At 35.3% G+C, this 19277-nt stretch overlaps 2 protein-coding genes and 1 long non-coding RNA gene across 3 annotated transcripts; all 3 read left to right on the top strand.

Moving 5' to 3' along the window:
• The first annotated feature begins 10244 nt into the window (after positions 1 to 10244).
• Positions 10245 to 10748, top strand: LOC135149347 (uncharacterized). Its single transcript, XR_010287772.1, has 3 exons — positions 10245 to 10398; positions 10476 to 10530; positions 10617 to 10748. It is a non-coding gene; the product is annotated as an uncharacterized LOC135149347 (long non-coding RNA).
• A 273-nt stretch (positions 10749 to 11021) lies between these two features.
• Positions 11022 to 12567, top strand: LOC108202265 (uncharacterized). The gene is made up of 4 exons (XM_017370657.2): positions 11022 to 11265; positions 11371 to 11427; positions 11503 to 11556; positions 11654 to 12567. Exons 1-4 carry the CDS (start codon positions 11022 to 11024, stop codon positions 12040 to 12042), a joined length of 744 nt encoding a protein of 247 aa, XP_017226146.2. The 3' UTR covers positions 12043 to 12567.
• Positions 12568 to 13659: 1092 nt separating this feature from the next.
• Positions 13660 to 17007, top strand: LOC135149410 (uncharacterized). The gene is made up of 4 exons (XM_064085123.1): positions 13660 to 13825; positions 13916 to 14137; positions 14206 to 15264; positions 15374 to 17007. The coding sequence occupies exons 1-4, from the start codon at positions 13660 to 13662 to the stop codon at positions 17005 to 17007; spliced, it is 3081 nt and encodes a 1026-aa protein (XP_063941193.1).
• The last annotated feature ends 2270 nt before the right edge of the window (positions 17008 to 19277 follow it).

The raw sequence follows: 19277 nt of genomic DNA on the forward strand, positions 1-19277 counted from the left end.
TGTGAATATTATTAAATCCAAGACTAATAAAATAGTCTTTTTGATCAATAAATAATTAAATTAAATAACCGCGCTTTTACGTACTTGTAAATTTTACGGTTGTTACATTCTTCCCTCCTTTTAGGATTCCGTCCTCGGAATCATGATTTGTGCCAAACAACTCTGGATAGCTGTTTTTTTCTCATTCCATCTTCCAATTCTCACGTGGCCGGTTTCGCCAAATCACCTTAGTTAACTTCATTTTCTTATTCCTCAACTCTTGAAACTTTGAATTGACTATTTTTACTAGTTTCTCTTCGTATATTAAATTAGACTGAATACTTCATGGCATATAGTTCAAGACCTGATGATTATCGGTTTTGGCGGCCTTCAATAAAGATATATGAAATACGTCATGTATACATTGTAGGTCTGAAGGTAAAGCCACTTGATAAGAAAATTTCCAACTTTCCGTAGAATCTCAAATGGTCATATATACCTCGGATTCAACTTACTTCTCCTCCCGAAACTTATTACTCCTTTCCAAGGTGACACTTTTAAAAGCGCTTTTGTTTTCCAACATCAAATACTTTCTCTTTTCGTTTTAATTCTGCGTATTTCCTTGTCTATATCGAGTTACAACTAGTTTTTTTTTTTTTTCGTATCTTTTTAATTGATTACTTAGTATGCTCAACTAGCTTTGGTCCTAAGATCTTCTTTTCTCCAACCTCATCTCAACAAAGGGGTGATCTACACTTTCTGCCATATAAAGCTTTGTAAGGCTTCATCCCAATACTAAATTGACACCTATTATTATAAGCAAATTCTACTAAAGGTAAGTGATTAGTCCAACTTCCTTTAAAATCCAAATAATAAGCTCTTAACATATATTCTATTATCTGAATTGTCTTTTAACTATGTACATCAGTCTAGGGTGATACTCAGTACTCAGTTTAAGCTTAGTTCCAAAACATTCCTGAAATGCTTGCCAAATCTCGATGTAATCCTCGCATCTCTATTCGAAACAATTGATACGAGCACAACTTTGTTCATATACACCTTTACTAATTTCTCAAGGGTACATTTCTCACTAATAGAAAGAAAATGCGCAGATATCGTCAATTTTTCTATAATTACCCAAATAGCGTCATAATTAGCTCGAGTCTTTGGTAATCCAGCAATAAAATCCACAGTGATGTGTTCCCATTTTCATTCTAGTATCTCTAACGGTAGCAATAATCCACTAGGTTTCTGGTGCTCTGCCTTCACCTTCTGACAAGTCAGACATTTACTTACCCAATCAACGATTTCCTTTTCATGTTATGCCACTAATAATTTTTTTTTTCTTCAAATCTTGGTACATCTTGGTACTTTCGGGGTGTATATAATACCTCACTACGTAAAATTTACTAAAAATATCTTGTTTAAATTCTGTCAAGTTAGGAATCCAAATCCTATTACCAAATCTCCTAATTCCATTTTCATCTTTTTCACTTGAGTGCCCATCACCTGTCAATTCAACGCGTTTTTCTTCAATCATGACTCCGTTTTTTTTTTTTTTTTTCTATCAACTCTGGTCGCACTAACATGTAATAAATCTTTCCCTCCTTATGCGTCGAATTCTTAATTTCCAATACTAGCTTTTCAATCTTCTTATTCTATTCCACTGGTAAAAGCATCACATTGACTCTTTTTTTTTTTTTCCTTTCCTACTTAAATTATCAGCAACTACATTGGCTTTTGCTAGATGATTATTAGACGTATAACTATAATCCTTTATTAATTCTAACCATCTCTGTTGTCTCATATTCAACTCTTTGTGAGTAAACAAGTATTTTAAGCTCTTATGATCCGTAAATATCTCACAAATCTCACCATACAAGTAATGTCGCCAACTTTTTAAAGCAAACACGATAGTAGCCAACTCTAGGTCATCGGTAGGGTATCTCAACTCATAATCCTTAAGTTACATAGAAGCATATAATACAACACATTCTAGTCCCTTATGAGGTGTATCACTATAAATCACCAAATTTCCCATTTCATCAGGTAAGGGTAACGCAGGGCCATTTCAAGTCTCTTCTTTAATTCTTGAAAAACTCTCCTCGCACTTAATGGTCCATTAAACTTTTCTTCTTTTTTAGTCAACTTAGTCAAAGGGGTCTCAATTTTAGAAAAATCTGTTACGAATCTTCTAGAGTACTATCCTGCTAAACCAAGAAAACTTATCACTTTTGTCGGGGTCCTTAGTCTTTCCCAATTTGATATTGCCTCAATCTTCGCGGGGTCTACCGGTATTTCTTCCTTAGAAACTATATGCCCTAAAACTGCACTTGCTTTATCAAAATTCTCATTTCGAAAATTTTACAGATAATTTTTCTTTCCTCAAAATTTTTCCAAGTTATTCTAGGATGCTCAACATGCTCTTCTTTCGTCTTAGAATAAACCAAAATATCTCTGATAAACAATAATGAACTTATCCAAATATTTCTTAAATACTCTATTCATAATATCCCTCAATGTTGTAGGTGCATTAATCAATCCAAAAGGCATCACTAACAACTCATAATATCCGTATCGGGTCCTAAGGACCTTCTTAGGTACATTCTCAGACTTAATTATTTAACTGATGGTATCCAAATCTCAAGTCTATCTTAAAAAAATAAGATGCTCTCTTCAACTAATTAAATAAATCATTAACCCTAGATAAAGGTCATTTTATTTATCTCTTGATAACCGATGTATCAATCCTCAAATCCGGGGGTCTGGATTTGACATCACCATACAACACCTTCTTAAAATTACTTTAGGAAAAACTGTATTTCTGAAATGAACAAAAACAAAGAATTTGAAATCTGAGCATTTTTAAGAGAACTCAAAAGAAATAAGAATTTTAAAACTTTCTTGGATATATAGAAGTCTTTCACAATGGTATCATTGATCAATGAGTTTTCAAAGTAGCTTTCATTTGAAATAAAAGGATGATTGGGAGCCCAATACGATCAAATGAACTATGTGTTGCGTGTCCAAATTAAGACACTACTAAAGGTTGTTAACCTTCTTGTAATCACAACACACACAAGTGATGGCGTCCCATCCAACTCCTATCACACAGATAGGTATACCTTGTGTCCCCTATAATTAGGGTTGTTCATCCCAATCAGATTGAAGAAATATCAAGGAAGATTTATTTCAAAGATTTGCTTTTGAATCGTTATTTCACAATTTGGACAATCTTGATCTACCATAATTATTTCTCAACACACTTCTTCCAAGGAATGCGAGCAATGCATCCTTCAATCACAATTCAAGGATTTTCGGTGGATAAAGTAAGAAATAGAATCAAATATGAGACGATCTCTTAGAATTATTAGATTGAGATCATCATTGTGGTGTATATTTATTCCAATTCTCGAATATTAAATCATTAAATACAAAAGATTTTGTAACATCAAAGAAATATTGATTATTAGGAGTAGTCGCTTCCGAACAAAGGAAGGACTCAAGATACAGAATAAACTTCTCAGTTTTCAAAATGAGATTTGATGTCAACTTGAGCTGAAATAGTGTGAAACGTAATATTATTCATAAATAGCGTATTCTACAAATCTTCTACTCAGGCAACGAGGCCTTCCTTGTAACACGTTTGCGGTCTGCGAAGTTCTAAACTTTTGATTTCCTTCTATTTTACCTATATTCGTGGCATCCCTTGCTTCACAAAAGGTTTCTTCACACTATGAGTCCAAGGTTTCTTTTCAATATTTTGATTATTCTGTAGGGTTTTCGTTTCCTATCGACTTTCTCTTTGTTAAACAACTCACTCCTTGACTCCACTATACAGACTTTGTGCACTCTCGTCGCATGGTTAGCAATATCGAGAACAGTAACCCTATTCTGAATCTGGGGCTTTAAGCCTGAATGAAACGTCTAGCTTTCTTTTCGTCTGTATTTACTCGATGTGGAATAAATTTCGAAAGTTCGATAAACTTAGATTCGTGTTCAACTACTAACATATCCTCTTGCTTAAGCTCCATAAATTTGAGCTTCATTTGATTCTATAGGTGTTTAGGAATATACTTATTTGGGAATAACTTTTTAAACCTAGTCCATTATATCATACTAGACTCTTCTAGAACTTGTTTAGCTTCCCACCAATAATTAGCCTTTCAATTAAGCATATAAGCATCAAAGATAGTTTTCATATCCTCCTTTACACCAACTTATTTCAAAAGTCTTCTCTCTTTCTCTTAGCCATATCTTGGCCTCAACAGGATCTATAGTCCCTTTAAACTCTAGGGGTAGCAAAAAATTGAAAGTTTTGAATGAAAAGGTAGGTTTGGTAAGTTGTCTCGAAAACTTCTTTCAGAATTGTTTTGAAAATTCTGGGTGTGTTGTCAAGTAATTGAACAAAATTGGGTCTGGATTAAAAAAACCGAGTGAAGCATCTAGTATTGATTCATCAATAGGGTTGTCATTCAGGTGTGATTCCATCTCAATATAAAGGGTAGACGAAACAGTTTAATAGGTCTCATCATTATACAAAATACAAGGTTTATCCAAAGGTACAACAATGTGTAATTTTGTAAAATACTCAGTACAACATTTTGAAAACAGGTTGCATATTTTGGTTGAAAAGAAAAGTTGTCACAAAGCTGCATTTTTTTTTTTGAAAATTTTTAGAAACTTTAAAGATTTTGAAAACTCTAAAAATTTAGCAACTTGAATATTTCTCTTTTTGAAAACCTCTAAAAATTATAAAGGTTGAAAACATACACATTTTTTTTTTTCCCATAAGATTTCACATTGGACCATTGATGTAGCAAATGCAAGATAATTGACAGATTTGAAACAGATCAAAAGTAGTTGACGACTGCAAGAAGCATAGGGAAGGTATACAAAGAAAGAGACATAAAGATTTAGCATCCCTCCCAAAGTGGTCATAATATCCAAAGTTTTTATGAGTCACGATATAGAAAGTACATCTGATCTGGTCATCATCCTACCACATCAAGTCTAATCTGGACATCACTATACAAAAGATCGTCTATTCACATCTTTACTGCCAGAATGATCTACTAATCGAAACTATAGTATCTGCATCTAACTAAAAAGAAGCGCACGATCCTCTATTCCGATACTATACAATGTCTCTATATCCTCTAAATACATCATATACTATAACTGAGATACACACAGACTATATGTGTTGTCTCTTAAAAGTCAAAAAGTAAATCTATCACCCAAATATCTCTGAGACCCTATGATGGACCTCAGAAAAAACTCTATTTGTCAGTATTGTAACAAGTTTAAACATTTACATATCATGAGCTGTGGAGGGTATCTCACCGATATCAGTACGAAGTCCCTCTAATATAGAAATAGAAATCTTATATACAATCTCCATACTAAACACTCGGGTCAGAAATCCTGAACCCGCAGAACAAACATAGGATCATAAGATCCTGGAATCCCATATTTAGAGTCATAGATAGACTCTCTCAACTACTGAGACATATGCTTTGAAAGTGGTACAAAGTCGCCACTCAGAGGTATGGAAACTGGTACAAAAGAAGATTCGCTAATCTGAAAAGGAGTAGTCTGAGGTGTAGAAAACTAAAATAGTGGATAAAACTATAAGTGGTACAAAAAAAAAGTCTCGAATTAAGTGATAACAATGGGTGGAACTCGAACTCGAGACTCGGGGTAGTGTATAAACAAAAGTGTGGCTACTCAAAGGTGTTATTTTCAACCAAAGATGACATAACAGTCTCATAATAATAACAATCAGAAGTATGTGTGGTAATAGGACGATAAGAAAGAGGTGTAGGCTTGAAATTCCGAAGTAAGTCCAAAAGGGTCTCCACTCTCAGAACAAGTTGAGAAACAGTAGAAGTGGTAATCGAAAAGAAAGTGGTCATAGTAGGAAAAGAAATCAACTCAGCTAAAGATAGAAAAATATCCATCCCACCACTCTTAGTGAACTCAAAAGATACTCTATCCTTGGTTTCCTCAGATACAATGATCTCAAGTGCTGGTGGCTCCAATATCTATATAGAATAATTCTCACACTCAATATATGTCATCTCAATTTCCATCAATGGATTAGAATAGCCTCGTAACCTGACATCCACATTATACAACAGACATCCTTACTAATAGTTACTACTACGATTGTTCGTAACTATAAATAAATATTTATATCTGTAGGGTCCATTACCCTTTGCTAAAAGTTTATTTGGCACATATGTTCTCTCATATAGGTTCAACTAGGGCACCTATCTTAAACTTCATATCGTTCTCGCTTGTTATATTCCTAGGGTTCCTTGAATCCTAAGGATATAACTATAGCTCTGATACCAAATCTGTGACGCCCCCAGATCCACATCCCGCAGATCTGGCCCGCCACTAAACATATGGCTCAAAACAACACTTGCATTACATATTAATATTACATGATCCAACTCTTTGCCCCACAAGTTCAGGGTCGCTCGTCTTAACAACATTACTACTAAGTCTAATTTTATTACATAAAGGGAAGTCTGATTTCAGACCATTATAATAACTATAGCTCGTACTAACAAGCGGCGTAGTCTAGCAGTCTCAGCTTGGGTGATGCGCCTTTTCCCTGCCTTTGCCAAAAACCCATTTCCGGGCGGTTCTCTTGAGTTGTGCCATACTCACTATTTACTGCTCAAAAGGAATAAAATAGATGCAAGAATGAGCAATCGAATTGCTCAGCAAGTCCACATAGAACAAAACAACAATCAACAGAATATGCACGTAAGGCACATAAAATAATTCAGTCAAAGCAATAAAGCAGCTACCGTCAAATGACAACACAAGTTCAAGGAAAGAAAACGCTGGTCTTCCACCCCTCGGTAACACTACATGGCTCGATCAGCACCATTTCGTGAATACCGTTCTCCTGTGTCATCTTTGCAGTTTGATCGTAACCGCACAAGACACACCTGCCACTCTCATTTGCTAGCATAAGGGTTAACATTTGTAACCCTAAACTATCTGCCTTACCAGATAGTAAAATTTAACTCTACCACGAATTTAATAAATTCGTGTTGACCAGCTTGAACAGATTCCTCCGAATACAAGAAAATTTTCCCAAACAACTATTCATCTCTAGCAAAGAAGTGCGAACAATGCACCCTTTCAACAAAGATTATCCGAAGGTAGAAGTGAAGGATAATTAAAAGAATTAAATTCCAAAGAATAAGATGATCTCCAAAAAGGGAGTAAGTTAATTGTGGTGAGATCATCGCTGCAATGTATTCACTTCAAGTTTCGAAGATTCCGAATATTATCGTTATTAGGATCAGCTCATTCCCGTATAATGGAAGTGCTCGAATTAGAAGTAATGTATGAACAATATTTTTAGAGTCTTCGAATGAAACGTAGATATCTTCTCGATTCACAATAGTACGAAATGTAATATCTTCACAATCAACATTTTTCATACAATTATCAAATAGGCATGAAAACTTTCACGTCAAGAAAGAGATAGCGAACTTGCCTGGCGTTCTTAGCTTAAAAAGGAAATCCTGAATCAGATTGATTAATCAGGCTTCGCCTTTTCCGGATAAAAATATTCTACGCCACAAAATAATTGATTTAGTAATATTTATCACAAAAATAATGATCTCAAAAGATCCACTATAAATTATTTAATTTATTCTCGTATATATTAAATCCCGAATAGAATATGATTATCTAATTCTCTTTCTCTAAATATTTTACTCCATTTGGTGGTTTGTTAAATTTAAGGATGTGAGTTTTATTCCCCACGAATAGCCAACTCAATATTTCTACTTTATAATATCTAACTAATTTCCCAAGGTCTCATTTTTCATTTTTTTTTTATAAATTAAATTCTAACGTAATCAGTTATCACTAAGTTCCATGTTTTATAATTACCTCCTTTCCTTTTCACTAATCCAAACAATCTAGTTTATATAATACATTCTCCCATATCAATTATTCTCATTTATCGGTCAATTATCGGCCAAACAGATAATTACTCAATACATGATCTCACTTTCTTCGTGTTTGTCCAACTATCAATTAACAATGAATATTCATCATTTGTTCGATAAACTAAATCCGAGATTATTCTTTGATTTCCAACTTTTATTATACTCTAAATCTAACTAAATTCTCTCCGAAAATTATTAATTCACTTAATAAGCTAACTAAAATTATCTCGTAACCCCCAAATTACTCATAAATCTACTTATTTATGATCATTATGACTTATTAATCATGTTTCCAATCTTCATCCCAAATTTTTATTAAATCTTATTTTACTTCATCCCAAACAAATATTTCACACCCCTTTATTATTATTAATCCTTCAAATTATGGTTTTACTAAATTACCCTCGTCTCTCCCAATCCACCCTTCCTTCTCTCTTCTCTCCTTTCTCCTCCTTCCCAACCAATTTTCACCATCGCCGGCCAGAGAAAACTCCGACGGCCTACCACCTCTGCCTCTCCTACTCTCTCTCTCTTGGCAGAACTCTGCCATGGCCGGAGAGTTCGCCGCCTCCGGCTTTCTCCCTCGCACAACTGCGATTTCCTTCCCATCCGAACCCTCTCCCTCTCACTGCTCTTTCTTCTCCGATTTACCACCGCGAGTCATCATCGACGGTGCTCCGGCCTCCCAACGCCGCAATTACCAAATCAACAAACCCCCAATCTTACACTACACATATATTCTGATTTAGTTACACAATCCGCCAAACAAATCAAAAGTTCCCACTTCCCCTCCAATTAATTCAAACTCGATTCACCAGCAAACTCAAGTTAAAGCTCCAACTCATTTTTCTAAGAACCCTAATTTAAAATATAACTTACAGCTTCTTTACATATTTGGGGGAAAAGAGAAGAAAGTTAAATTATACTACTACATACGTGTACCTAACTAAAGACAAGGAATTAAAGCTCCTGGTGGCGTCAAATATTATAATTATTTAATTAAATTCTACACCATTAATAGCTACTATTAAACAAGGAAAAATGGTAATACCTTTAAATGAAATTTTATCATCTCCTTTTTGATTCCAATACTCACGCTTCTGTGCTTTGTTTTGGTAAGCAAAATAATTGATTCTCTTCCTTGGCTTTTATACTGCTTTCCTTAATTATCATTAGTGCCTAATTACCTCTTTATATGCTATTAATTAAATCTTTTACTTGGGCTCCAAGTATAATACTTGGGCCCCAAGTTTCGAAGTGTGCTGCGCAAGTAACGTCCAGGAAATAGTTTAATTGGCTCGTTTATTTACGAATATTCGTATCCAATTTTAATAAATATAATTATTGAAAATATATAAATAATTAAGAAATTCACCAAAATAATTAAATAACCAATTAGTAATTACTATACTAGTTTCTGACAAATTCTCAATTTATAAAATAACAAAGATAAATTATCTTGGCTCAAAATATAATATTTATTCATGAGTCAGTAAATAAATAATCATGTCTACAATATATTTTAATTTTTCTCAATAAGCGCAGCTCCTGATTTAACGTACATATTTGAATAAAAGACTAGCCTGCAAAGTAATATTTTCGTTTTCTAAAATTCTCGTAGCTACCACACTTTAATAAATATTTCTCACCTTGTGAATATTATTAAATCCAAGACTAATAAAATAGTCTTTTTGATCAATAAATAATTAAATTAAATAACCGCGCTTTTACGTACTTGTAAATTTTACGGTTGTTACAATTAGATTTTTTCATATTTTATATATCTTCATATATATGAAACAAGATATTTATTGTGTAACATATTAGAGTTAGAAAAAGTTACACTATTATTAGTGTTTGTATTAAAATAGAATACGTTAGAGTTAAAAAAAGTTATATGGAGATTTTGTTAAAAAAAGATATTCAAAAGTTGAATATTTATAATTTTATTTTAACATCTTTATAGTTTTTTATAAGATATTATATGATAGTGTATTGTTAACAAGAGTAATAGCCTTTCAATGTTGTAGACTTGTAGATTTGGAAGGAGAGTACCAAACCGAAAAAAAAAAAAAAATTAAAAAATTGGACTACAAATTATACCCATGTTGGCTTCTTATCTCTTTATATAATAGTTTCTGAACTCTCCTTGCTACAGTAAATACCCTTTAAAGCTTGACCCTGCCCTTCTACTTTATTTCAAAAATGCCACTAGCTATTTACTCCACTGATGCCTATCGTGTCAAACTCCGGCGGCGACACCTGTTCGCAAAGCTGCCTACAGCTTCTCATGGAAGCTTATTGTTCAAATCAAAAAAATCAAAACAAAAAGAATGGCTAAAGCTTCTCTCATATGTTTCCTCTGGCGCCGATTTCCACTTTCCAGTTCCCGGCGATTGTTCCCTTCTTTCGCACTTTGTAGGCAATGGCAGCTGTATGTTCTCAGCTTTAACAATCTCTATTTATACTTCTTTTGAGTTTATTTCCTTCTAAATTTTGTACTCCCAGCAGGATGGTGATGAAGACCGTTCTTGGCGTTTATTCACCTCTGAAGATATGATTGAAGGTTTAATACTTTGCTACGGGGATTAGATTATATGATTTTACGCAGTTTGGAACTTGAACTTGATATTTTCTCCTTTTTTTTGGTAGGTTACAAGGCACTTAAGCGCAGAAAGACAACTAGAAATGTCAAGAAAAAAGAGAGGGGGAGTACTGCAGCTGCACAGGCCTTCTGTTCAGACAATTCCGATGCACCGCGCACAGCAGAGTCATCTGCCGTTGTTGGTACATGTAAATGTTCGCTTCTCATTTACCTATGTGGTGCTTATCTTTGTATAAATTTTTTTTTATGTATATAATACATCTGAGAAAGTATGCTGTTTGATTCCCAAACTTCAGGTCTTAAAAAATATATGTAATGCTTACGTGATTTATGTTGTACTTGATAACGTTAGACTGAATTTGAGAACATATAAATTATCCTATGTATCCCTGTTTTATCTTAGTAAATTAGACATCATTTAAATTGTTAGATACCTGTTTATGTCAGCTGAGATGGTTAGAAGCACTGATAGGAAAAGGCTTATCAAAGAGGACATTCCTGCGAGAAGGCCCTTTACTGATATAACGAACCAAGACCGCACTGTTAAAAGAAAGAGAAGAGAAACTAGAGATAAGTCCAGAACCAAAAACACCAGAATAGAGAATGCTGAGCTGAAAGAATATTCTCGAAACTTATTCGAAGAGGAATTTATTCATGGTGGGATCACAACTGGCATTGTCTATGATGAGAATTGTGGTATGCTTTATTGATTTAACTTTTTTCTTTCATGCCTTCTAAATAAGTCTGTTGATTATGTGCAATGCTAATACCTGCATTGTTGTCAATTTTTAAAAATTTTAGAGGAAACTAGGTTTCAAGAATGTGGTGATACTCTTTTCGATTCAGACAACTCAAATGGTAAGCCATTTGTATAAGCCTGTTTCCTGTGTTAAGTAATTGTTTTTTTAATACCATGTTTTTCTTATGTCCTAGATGATTATGTCGATCCTATTTCGGAAGACAGCAGTAGCGGCGAATCAGACATAGGTTTGTAACTTTCATATGCCATTAACTCTCATTCCCACCTGAATCATACACTGGGTGGTGTATTTTTGCTGACATATAGTTTTTTCTATTTTCACAGAAAATTCCAACTGCAATCTTCCCCAACGTAAAAAGAGAACAAGTCATGCTTCCAGATATGTCATACCAGAAGAATATGCCACACTTGGTGCTCCTTCAAGGATATGCAGTCATTGCAATGCGCAAATGTGGCACGAGGAACGTGTCAACAAATGTGTTACAAAAGGCAAACCTCTGTTCTCTATTTGCTGTCGTAGAGGTGAAGTTAAATTACCAGAACCAGAGGCCACTCCAAACTACTTGCTAAATCTCTATAGGGATGATGTTAGAGGTTCTAAATTTGAAAGAAGCATAAGGCTTTACAATGCTATGTTTGCGTTTACCTCTGCTGGTGGAAATGTTGATCATTCGATAAACAGGGGTAGGGGTCCATATATATATACCGCTTGAATGGTCAAAATCACCATGTTTTTGGCTCCCTAATACCTGATGATGGGGACACTCCAAAATTTTGTCAGCTTTATATATATGATGCTGCCAATGAAGTTAACAACCGTTTGCGTTGGGTCAAGGTCTCTGATGAACAACCTGTGGATGTGGAAATTGTTCAAGGTTTGATGCAGATGCTCGATGACACTAATGAACTGGTGGATAAATTCCGCATTGCCCGCGATCGTTGGGAGAACAATGATATTTGTGATTTAAAAGTGGAGCTCAAAATATGTCGTGCACAGAACGGGCGGGAGAACCATATATCTGCCTCTGATGAGGTTGCAGGCATAATGGTTGGTTCTAGCTCGAATACTACTCCAGACCGTGATATAATAATTGAGGCCAAGTCTGGGAAACTGCAACGTGTTTCGTACATACATCCGAAGTTTATGGCACTGCAATATCCACTTTTATTTCCTAATGGTGAGGATGGATACCATGATAAAATTCCTTTCCAGAGTGCTGATATGTCTAACTTGAAAGACCGAGATTTTATATCCTTGAAAGATTACTATGCTTATCAATTCCAAATCAGGCAAAATCAATGTAAGATTACTTTCAAGAGGCTTATAATGTTATTTCAAATTTTTTGCTGAAGCTATTAAGTGTTGGCTAATATTTTATTGACACATTGCAGCTATGACGCCAAGATTAGGTGGTAGGCTGTTTCAAAAGTACGTTGTGGACGCTTTTTCGTCTATTGAACAAACCCGTTTATGGTGGTTTCGTAAGAATCAAACAATCTTGCGAAACGAGCTCTATAGCCATATCTGTGATTCTGTTCGTAATGGAGAGTTGTCCTCGGCTAATGTTGGCAAAGGTGTGATATTACCAGCTGGCTATGTCAGCTCTAAACGCTACATGCAACAGCAGTGGCGGAGGGAGGTTGAGGCCAGAGTAGGCCCGGGCCCTCCCTGAAAAATGGGCCAAAACCATTTTTTTTATTATGCAGGCCAACTGCCCCAGCGGCAAAGTCATGTAAACAAGCGAGGGTTTTTTACTCTTGCATTTTGCAAGCAGCAACAGGGAGAACATGAAAAGAGAAGAAAAAGGCCAAGAATTATGTTCTTTATAACGAGGCCGTTTGGCTAATGATTTATTATTTCAAAAAAATTACTTATAAATAAACTTAACTTACAAGTTATTAAAAGTGTTTGGATAATTTTACTTATAAAATTAAAAAAAAAAAATTATTAACATATGAGAAACTTTATTACTATATAAAATTTATTACATCTTAAAATTCTAAAAACTTTACAATAAAACTCAAATCACTAAAAAGACCCAAAAAGTTAGTTCTGACTTTCATCTTATGATTAAAAAACCCAACCGCATTTTTTTTTTCGCCTAACTGTACATAAAAAGTAGAAGCAACTTAAATAGTAAAAGAAGCTCATTTCCGCCAAACAATCCCAATATTTTTTTTACATTTTTCAACAAGTAGGGTGGAAAAAAAATTATACTTTAATTTGGCCCTCCCTGATTTTTATTTCTGGCTCCGCCACTGTGCAACAGAACTTTCAAGACGCGTTAGCTGTTTGTCGTCAGGTTGGTCATCCCGACATTTTTCTAACCATGACGACAAATCCTTTGTGGGATGAAATTCAGAAAATGATGGCTTTTCTTCCCGGCTGTAAGTCTGAGAATTATCCAGATATAATTTCAAGAGTATTTCGTTTAAAACTTGATCAGCTGACAGCAGTCATAAAGAAGAAAGCATATTTTGGTGTTTGCGTTGGAGGTATGTTTAATGTTTTGTATATTATAATTATCATTGTAGGTTGTACCAAATGTCTTTTTCATTTAATTTGTGAAATTCTTGGTTTTACAGTGATGTATGTTGTAGAGTTTCAAAAGCGGGGTCTTCCACACGTCCATATGCTCATATGGCTTGATAGTAAATCAAAGATTTATCTTAAGAATAATGTAGACCAATTTGTTTCTGCTGAGATCCCTGATCCTGTGAAAGATCCTGTTGGATATGCTGCCGTGAAAGCTTTCATGATTCATGGTCCCTGTGGATTGCAAAACACCAATTCACCTTGCATGAAAGGTCTAAAATGTATTAGACATTTCCCAAAAAGTGAGTGTTATATAGTATTATATTAACAAATTGTTTAGCTCCACATATTATTTCTAATACGCATGCTTTTCTAAAAAGGTACTCTGCACGCACTATGTTTGATGAAAGTGGTTTTCCCATATATAGAAGAAGACGCCAGGATAAAACTGTTAAAGTTAGAAATGCGGAGTTGGACAACCAATGGGTAGTTCCTTATAATCGCGATTTATTGGTCAAGTACCAATGTCATATGAACATCGAGATTTGTTGCCATGCTCGGAGTTTGAAATATCTTTTTAAGTACTGTTTAAAGAGCCACGATACTGCTACTGTTCATGTCACTGGCCGTAAGAAAATGACATCAAACAAAAATCCTGGTGAACCTATAGATGAAATAGATGCCTATTTTGATGGTCGGTACATATGTGGCGCAGAGTCGGCTTATAGGATTTTTGGGTTTCCTATACACCATCGTACTATATCTGTTGAGCGGTTACCATTCCACTTACCAGGACAGAAGAATTGCACATTTCGCTCTAATCAGCCATTAGATAAAGTTTCCGAACGGGAGAAGGACCGAATGAGCAAGTTGGAAGCTTTTTTTCATTTGTGTGCCAACAATGTATCTGCTCGACAATACACATACCAGGAAGTACATGAGCATTTTGTTTGGGATGATGGCCAAAGAGAATGGGGAGGTAGGAAAAGAGGGTACCAAATTGGAAGACTTTCTTACACACATCACAGTAGCGGTGAAGTGTGGTTTATGAGGTTGCTGCTGACTAAAGTTAAAGGACCAACTTCTTTTGCCGCTCTAAGGACTGTTAATGGTGTTTGCTATGATACTTTTCATGATGCTTGCAAAGAATATGGTTTGCTTGATGACGACAAAGAGTGGCATGAAGTTCTGGACCAGTGTTCTTCTGGAGGCTTACCTCCTCAAATTCGACAACTCTTTGTTCACATAATCGTTAACTGCAAGGTGACAAATTTGTCTTTGTTGTGGAGTAAGCACTGGCAGCAGATGGTGGATGATATTGTTTTAAAGAGGAGGCGCTTAAACAAGGATGACAGCCTAATGCTTGATGACCAGCAACTGCAATACTATGCTCTTGCAGGTTAGTTAATTTTAAGAATAAATTATTTATCAATGTGAAATGTGTTGTCTAACATTACTGAAAATAATTAACTCAGTAGATGACAATATTTTTTTTTGTTACTATGCAGAAATTGATAATCTGCTAAGATCTATTGGGAAATCTTTGAAGAATTATTCTCAACTTCCCCAACCACCAGAAAACTATCTCAATCATGGAACCAATAACTTGATTTTAGAAGAAACCAACTACAATACAATAGAAATGGAAGCTGAGTACAAAACGTTGGAGGCGACAATGAATGACGAACAATTGAATGTCTATAATTCAATCTTAGACTCTGTTGGGAAGAATAAAGGTGGTCTTTTTTTTGTCCATGGCAGTGGTGGTTGCGGGAAGACCTTCCTCTGGAGAACTTTAATTTCGAAGTTAAGATCTCAAGCTGACATTGTTCTACCAGCTGCCTCTTCTGGGATTGCTGCAACGCTCATGCCCGGAGGTCGAACTACTCATTCGAGATTCAAAATCCCTATTGTGCTTGATGAATTTTCAGTCTGTGGTATAGGGAATAAATCAGACATTGCAGAACTTATTAGGCATACGAAGCTGATTATCTGGGATGAAGCTCCAATGCAACATAGGTTTGCATTTGAATGTTTAGATCGTTCTCTCCGGGATATAACGAGGTCTTCTGATGAGTCGCGGTCTAATCTACCATTTGGAGGAATCACAATGGTTCTTGGAGGCGATTTTCGCCAAATCCTCCCAGTCATACCTCATGCAGACAGAGCTGTTATTTTGGAAGCATGTATAACAAGATCACGTCTTTGGAATATATGTCAGATTTTTATATTGAAAAAGAACATGAGGCTGAACAAAGGTACGTCTCCTTCTGAAATTGAAGAGTTGAATAAATTTGCGAAATGGGTGCTTGCTGTAGGAGATGGGAAGGTAGAAAACCATCAAACTGGAGAGAATTTGGTTGAGGATGAAATAGAAGTTCCACTCCAATTTTGTGATTTGGAGAATGATAACTCTGTAGAAAACATGATTACCAACATTTCTCCAGATTTTGTTAAGAATGCGAAGGATCCAGAGTACCTCAGTCAGCGAGCTATTCTTACACCAACTAACCAAACAGTTGGTCACCTAAACTCTCTTATTGTAGAGATGATCCCTGGTGAATCAACAACTTATTACAGCGTAGATAGTGCTGAGGACTTTGGAGGCACTGATGAAGATTTACATTCTGCCTTCCCTATTGAATATCTCAATTCTCTCAACATACCCGGTTTGCCTGCTCATGATTTGAAGTTGAAACCCGGTGTTGTTGTTATGCTCATGCGAAATCTCAATCAAACACTTGGTCTCTGCAATGGCACAAGAATGATTGTGACCAAGTGTTTGAAATTTTGTGTTGAGTGTGAGGTCATTTCTGGATCTTTTATTGGCACAAGACAATTTATTCCACGAATGGAATTATGTCCCAGTGACTCTGCACTGCCATTCAAACTGGTAAGGAAACAAATGCCCCTTCAAATTTGCTACGCGATGACAATAAATAAATCTCAGGGACAATCTTTGCAGACAGTTGGCCTTTTCCTACCGAAGCCTGTATTTACGCACGGCCAGTTCTATGTTGCAATTAGTCGTGTCACCTCTCCTGCAGGTTTGAAGGTGTTTATTGACGATGATCGTGGATTTCCAACAAACATTACGAAGAATGTTGTTTACAAGGAAGTTTTCTACGCTCAGCCTAAGTAGTATGTAATAATTATTAAACCTCCTAAAGATTGGATTTTGCATTATATTGTTTTTGGGAAAATTTGTATTTGGTGACAATGGTCCTTTCTAATTATGAAGATTTTGTATTTTGGGCGAATTTGTATTCTGCTTTTGGCAGTTGTAGTTTTAAGCATTATATGTCATTTTTGTCTGCTTTATTGAAATGAAAGGAACAATTATACCAGATGGTCTGTTGTCATTTCTACATTATTTTTAACACTTTATTTTTGTGAAAACAACTCCAGCAAAGAACAATATATCAAAACCCAAACAATGCAGAACAACCACTGTGAAAGGAGAAGCAATGGAATCAGCTTTGCAGAGCACTGAGGCATAAGGACATGATGTTTTGTCAATTATGCATCCAATGTCAAGAAAATGTGCTCGCAAACAACCCTTTCTTCAGTGAAATAATAAATCACCCTAAAGCCTACAACTACTGAGTTCAAGTAACAAGATTCCGATTACTCACTACTACCAGCCAAATGTTTGAACAATGGTCACCACTCAGACATTATGAAAAAAAGAGTAACCTGGCGTATAAAATCATGTCTTCTTCATAACAAAAAATCACACAAACATGGATAACTTCCCATACCAAATGATATCAAATCTTCGTCCGAGCACAACCATTTCTTGGAGGCTTGAAATACGGGTAACAAGAATATGGCGCAGTATTGATCGTTATGGACTACCTCTAGCAGTGAACATGATCTTCGTTGATGAATTAGTAAGTCAAAATTTTGAAATCTATACATTATACTTCTTCATAACTGATGATATAGCTAAACATTGTTTTGCGCTGGAAGGCAGGCCGAATTCATGCAAGGATTCCTGCCGAGAATATTAATACGCTAGAGACTCTATTTACTGAAGGCGAAACTTATCACGTTCGTCATTTCGTTGTTTGGCAATATGGCCCGATACACACTGACAGATGCTTCAGGAAAGATGTCTTCATCCAGCTTTATCATATGACTGAGATTTTCCCAGCTGGAGTTGTGGAAAACATCCCGCAGAATGTGTTTCACTTTACTGAATTGTCGGGTATTATCAATGCTGCAATGGAAGACAATTACTTGATCGGTGAGTCCTAAAGCCTTCTACAGCCATTCGTTCTGCTAATTTACGCTTATTGAACATGACGCAGATCGTATGTCTGACTTAATGCTATCTTATACAGACGTTGTTGGCATTATGGAACAAGTACATCCACTCATCACATACAAAAACAAATATAATCAGCAGAAATCAAGCATCAATTTTACAATGAATGATCTAACGTATGGGTTTAGCTTCCCCCTCTCTACTTTGACAAGAGGTTTACATGTTGGAAACATCTAACAATATTCCAATTTTTCACCAGAGGTACTGCAGAGGTTACTTTCCACAATGAAATGGCTGAATCTTTTCAACAGGGAGTCAATGATGCTCAACAACATCCAATCATTGTTATCATCGCAAGCTATAAATCTAATTTCATTGAAGGTAGTTCTAATAAAATCTCTAATTCGTTTTGTAATGACTTCAGAAATCTTCATAAAACTTAAACACATTTATGTTCTAGGTGAGCCAAAATTGTCAAATCTGTCACCAACAAGGTTTTTTATAAACTATAATCATGAGGCTGTGGAGGAGTTGAGAAACGCAATAAGGTAAAATCTCATGATTTTATTGAAAAAGGAAATTAAATTTACCTTTTGAGATACCACAAAATGCATACAGGTTGGCAAATTGGCATTTCAACTGAGCTCGAAAGTACCTCTCCTTCCCAAGTTTATGTCAAAGACAAAACTCTATCACTGTTGTTTCATTCTGTTTTTTTATCTTTATGTCATTTACTACTTTGTACTAATGTTTGAGAACTGCCTACTTCGTAGTGCTTGCTTTGTATTTTGTCTACTTCCATCAGAATTAAGTTTTAATGTGATTATAAATTTGTGATTCAATGATTTTGCAGAAATGTTCTTTTTTATGCACAAGACCAGCCTCAAAGTATGCTTTAAGCCAACCAGTTTTATGTATTATAGCTTCAATAAGCAACAAAACCAAAATAATGTCCCCGATAAAAGAATTGTACAAGTAGAGAGCCCATGCATAATTTCTAACAAAAAAAAACATATGTATGCCAACCAATTACGCTGGAGGACACAAAACAAAATCCATCTCATTCTAACAAATATAGGAAACTCTGCTTTATAATGCATATAAAGAAGGACAAATTAGATACACTGTCTCTGTAACACAAC

This window comes from Daucus carota, chromosome 9 (genome assembly GCF_001625215.2).
Source record: "Daucus carota subsp. sativus chromosome 9, DH1 v3.0, whole genome shotgun sequence".
Lineage (NCBI taxonomy): Eukaryota > Viridiplantae > Streptophyta > Magnoliopsida > Apiales > Apiaceae > Daucus > Daucus carota.